General features: G+C 56.9%; 1 protein-coding gene across 1 annotated transcript; it reads right to left on the bottom strand.

Annotated features, from left to right (window-relative positions):
• Nucleotides 1-862: 862 nt before the first annotated feature.
• Nucleotides 863-4,521, bottom strand: EAH_00054970 (hypothetical protein, conserved; the record flags this gene model as incomplete). Its single annotated transcript, XM_013393905.1, has 3 exons — nucleotides 863-1,069; nucleotides 1,895-2,871; nucleotides 3,225-4,521. The coding sequence occupies 3 exons, from the start codon at nucleotides 4,519-4,521 to the stop codon at nucleotides 863-865; spliced, it is 2,481 nt and encodes an 826-aa protein (XP_013249359.1).
• Between the last annotated feature and the right edge of the window lie 462 nt (nucleotides 4,522-4,983).

Here is a 4,983-nt window from a genome sequence, read left to right as displayed (position 1 = left end):
GAAGTACCTGTTTAGTGACTGCGAGGAGACAGAGGGAGGCCCTCCAGCTGCGGTGTCTGTCTCCTTTGTCTCCTGCAGCAGCAGCAAAGCTGAGGCGGGTGAGGAGAGGAAGGAGGTGCTGCGGGTCGATGGCGGGGTGTACAGACAGCTCAAGAAGAAGCGGAGAGAAGCAAACTAAATCTTCAGCAGGTTCGAGGGTCCCTAAGAAACGAGAAAGAGGTAGCAGCAATGATTGGCAGACAGACGACAATAGGGGGCCCCCCAGCTCGCGAGGCCTTCCTCCTGTAGTACCCCAAACAGCAGCAGCAGCAGCAGCAGCAGCAGCAGCACTCGCAGCGCCATCAGCAGCAGATGCAGCTGCTGCTGCAACAGCTGCTGCAGCAGCAGTAGCGCGCGAGGCGTGATGCAGCAGCAGCAGCACGCTCGGCCCCAACTCCACTGGGTGACACCTGAAAACAGCACAGCAACAGCAAACGCACGCCCCTTCTGCTGCTGCTGCTGCTGCTGCTGCTCTCGCAACAATTTGCTGCTGCGGTTGTAGCTGCTGCAGCAGCGCTGCTCTTTTAATGTCCCTCCATCGATGCTCTGAATCCCTGAACGGCCCCCAATGGTTCTACGGGGCCCAGGGGGCCCCTTGTGTTCCCCTAAGGCGCATGCATGCAGCATGCATGCATGCATGCATGCATGCATGCATGCAGGTAATGTGTGCATGCACTACCTGAGGTGCTCGCAAAGAAAGGTGTGGAGCTGTGGGGAGGAGAGTTGGGGCTGAAGGAAAGTCCTCAGTAAAAATCTAAAGACCACTGCATGCACTTCGGGGGCCCTTTTAATCGAAGTAAATTCGTACATAACCCCACAGACATCAAACAGGTTGCAAGGGGGGCCCCTGCGGCCGCCGCTGCTGCCACTGCTGCTGCTGCTGCTGTTGCTGCTGCAGTGCAGCAGCAACGCCTGTAACAGCTGCTCCTTTACTGAAGGTGGGTCGCCAGCAGAGGGACAGAAGATTGAGGATGGGGCAGCAGAAAATGCTGCAGCAAAACGCGGGTGCTGCATCAGCGCCATATACCACCTGCGCATACACCCCAACAATATACAACCTGCACATACACCCCAACAAATTTTACCACCTGCGTATACACCCCACCATATACAATCTGCATATACACCCCAACATATATATAAAACCTGCATATACACCCCAATATATACCGCCTTCCACATATACACCCCAGCACAGAAATACCACCTGCGCATACACCCCAAACCGTCGGCCTGAGCCTATGTATATTCTGTGGGTTATTGAAATAGGGGGCCCCTTGCTAGGGGGCCCCTGATCAGATAAGCATGTGTTTTGTGTAGAAGAGTTAAGGGGGCCTCTCTATTACCTAATGCAAAGTACACGAAAATGAGAGCTAAGCGTTTGCTCGACGATGAGTGCCCTTAATCTTTCTTCTAGTAAAGGGGCATGGGGGCCCCCCAGCTTGATAGAGAGGGGCCCCCCGGGGGCCCCCAATGGGGGCCCCTGCCATGTCTCTGGGGTTAAAGGGCTTAGGGCCTCCACAAGGAGACCCCAAGAATGAAGAAGGTGTAAACGAGAAGAAAGCAGGAATGGTGCTACTGCACTTAAAGACGAGAAAGCCGAGAGACAGAGGAGACTGCGCTCTCATCAACAACAAACAAACATAAGTAAATATATATATATATATATATATAAGTGCAGTAGCAGCATCAGCAGCAGTACCAGCGGCAGCATGAGCATCAGGAAAAGCAGCAGCAGCAACAGCAGCAGCAGCAACAGCAACAGCAGCAGCAGCAACAGAAGCAGCAGCAACAGCAACAGCAGCAACAGCAACAGCAACAGCAGCAGCAGCAGCAGCAGCGTCGGGGGCGTTACCGCGAGAAGAAGGCGAGGTGCATGCAGACGGAGAGCTGACCCCAGTCTCCATATCCCCACAGTCCCTCTAACACCAAAGAGAGGGTATTCTTCAAGGAGACAGTTAGTGGCCGAAGCAACCGGGGAGGCCTTAGGCATATATCTCTGCTGCTGCTGCTGCTGCTGCTGCTGCTGTTGAGGGTTAAGGCGGGTAGAGGCACCGGAGACACCCCGACGGAAGGGACTGTGAAGAACGAACGCATGCAACACAAAGCAAACACCCCTTTCATGCTGCTGCTGCTGCTGCTGCTGTTGCTCCTGCTGTTGCTGCTGTTGCTGCTGTTGCTGCTGTGGTCGCTGAGAGCACAACAGCAGCAGCTGCTCCTGCTGCAGCTGCTGGGGCCTTGGGGCCCCCGTTGAGTCCTCCTTACTTCTGTAGTGCAGCGGCGCTGGAACTGTACCCTGTGCTCGGCCTGTCTGTCCCTCTAGGAGGCCCCCTGGGGGCCCCCCAGGGGGCCCCCCTGTTAAAGAAGCCTCCTGCAGGTCTCTGTGAAGGCAAGGGATAGGGCTAAGTGTGTCTCCAGCGAGGGATGATGTAGAGGAGAGAGCTTCATTTGGGGTGTCTACGCAGCTGTCTCCTTCTAGGGGAGCACTGTCTTTTATCTGTCTCCTTTCTTCGTTTTCTTCTTTAATTAGTTGTCCCTCACAAACTGCACTCTCACAATGATGACGGAGACACCGCAGCAGCAGCATCGTAGGGGCCTCCGCCCCCCAAGGGGCTTCGCGTTGAACTATGTCTGTCAGGAAGAGGGGCCCCCCGGCGGCCCCCTCACGGGTCCCCCCAGAGGTCCCCTCACGGGGGGCCCCTGGGAGCCCCCACAGGGGGCCCCCCGTAGGGGCCCCCAGAGAAGCGATATAGCGCAGATCCAGGGGCCCCGCACCAGAGACAGTGGAAGGGTCTCCGAATCCATCGGGCCCCAAGAAAGGAGACAAAAGGCCTGAGGAGACACCAGCGACACAGTTTGCAGCAACAGCGAAGCTGAGGGGCCCCACATTCAGGGGCCCTTCTTTCAGGGGCCCTCCTTTCAGGGGCCCCTCTTTGAGGGGCCCCCCTCTCAGGGGCCCTTCTTTCAGGGGCCCTTCTTTCAGGGGCCCCCCTCTCAGGGGCCCCTCTTTGAGGAGAGGCCCCCCCCTCAAGGGCCCCTCTTCGAGGGGCCCCTCCTTCAGAGGCCCCTTTCTCAGGGGCCCCCCGTTTTATTTGTTTGTGTTTTGGGGTCCCGTGTTTGAATGACTGCTGCATTAGGAGACAGTATATATAATTAGATAATGTTGTTGGTGCATGTTTGTTTACCTGGGAAGCAGATTTCTAGCTCTTCAAGACAAATGCATGCGGAGGCCCTGATGGGGTGTGGGGCTGCTGCTGCGCTGCTGCTGGCGAGTGCATGCAGCAGCCCCACCAGGCGCTCCAGCCAATGAGGGGCGACAAGGAGACAGTTTATTGCTGCTGCAATTGAGACCCATGTTTGCATAGCTAGCATACGAGATAATACAGAGAAGGGGCGAGGCACTAACACATGAGAGTCCGAAACAGACAAAGCACAACCCCGCACACGCCTGCTGCTGCTGCTGCTGCTGTTGTTGTTGCTGCTGTTGCTGTTGCTGTTGCTGTTGCTGCTGGTTGAAGCAGGTTCGGGGGATACAGACACGTCGCTGCGGCCAGCAGGGAAGGGACTCCTTGGAGAGTTGTCTAAGGAAGGCCCAGAAGGAGACAGCTGCACCATGCCTTCCTGCTGCTGTTGCTGTTGCTGCTGCTGTTGCCGGTTTATGCTGGCTGCTGAGGCAGCAGCAGCACCCAAGCCTGTTGGTTCTGCTGCTGCTTGCGGTGTACGTCTTCCTTCTGCCCCCGTTTGCTGTTGAAGAGGGCCCCCTTCTAGGGTCCCCCCTGGGGGCCCCTCTGTAGGCCCCTCTGTAGGGCCCTTTGAGGGTTCTTCTGGGGGCCCCTTTGGGGGCCCCTGCTGTGAAGTGCTGAGAGACTTCGATGCTGTCTGCAGTGTCTCTACCCCCGGCCTTTTGCGGGGGCCCCCTCTCGCTTTGAACTTAAAAGAATTACAGTTGCACAGCACGGCATCAAGAACAGTAAAGGCTGCATGCAGTCTCTGAGTGTCTGACAGCAGCACTTCGCAGTCTGCCTCCAGAGTAAGCAAAGCAGATAGGCGAGATCTATCATTCTTTGCAAGCACAATTGAACATAGTAAGTGGTCTAACTGTCCCCCACCTACAAACGCAACACCCGAGGGGCCCCCAGTGAGGGGGCCCCCTGAACGGGGGCCCCTAGAGGGCCCTCTAGCTCCCTGGGGGCCCCCTTGAGCGCCACCCCCAGAAGGGCCCCCAGGGCGGTAACCACCGGGGCCCCCAGAGGAACTCCCAAAGGGGCCCCCTGAGGGGCCCCCAGGGGGGCCCCAAGGGAAGGCCCCAGAGGTTGGGGAGGTGGATTCGGTGGCCGTTGTGTGATAGACAGCAGAGACACGTCGCATGCAACTGCTGGGGGGCCCCCCCTCCCCCCTGGAGGGGGCCCCCTGTACGTCTATTTTGTAAGGGTTAGGATCAGAGAGAGGCCCGGGGCCCCCAGAAATAGCAAAAGGGTTCATAGGTACTCAGGAGGGTACAGATTAGAGATGGGGGGCCCCCGGGGGCCCCCAAGCAGCAGCAGTTTTGCTTCTAGGTGTCTACAGCTGCTCTCTTGATGCCTATAGTGAAACAGAGATATATAAAAACCCTTAACATCTCAACACATTAAAAAAACAACAAGAAACAGGTAGGGGTGTAGCAGCTGCTGCATCGGCGCTGGGGGCCCCTCCGCCGACAATTGGGGGCCCCTCGGGGGCCCAAGGGGGGCCCCTTGAGGGGCCCCCCTTGGGCGCCCCCTTAGGGGCCTCCAGAATTCTCAACAGATATGATGCAGGTAGGTAGCGGTTTGGCTAGAGGAGGAATTAAGAACTAAACCCTAAACAGAAAACCCTAAACCCTAAACCCTAAACCCTCACATTTTTTTTGTTTCTGTTTGGGGTGGCGATAGTTAGTGCTTGGCTGTGAGTTATTCTTTTAATTTA

The sequence above is a fragment of the Eimeria acervulina genome, genomic scaffold (assembly GCF_000499425.1).
Source record: "Eimeria acervulina Houghton genomic scaffold, Eah_scaff1071, whole genome shotgun sequence".
In the NCBI taxonomy this organism is placed as follows: domain Eukaryota; phylum Apicomplexa; class Conoidasida; order Eucoccidiorida; family Eimeriidae; genus Eimeria; species Eimeria acervulina.
Note: the sequence above shows the minus strand (reverse complement) of the source record. Positions and strands in the feature narration are given on the sequence as shown.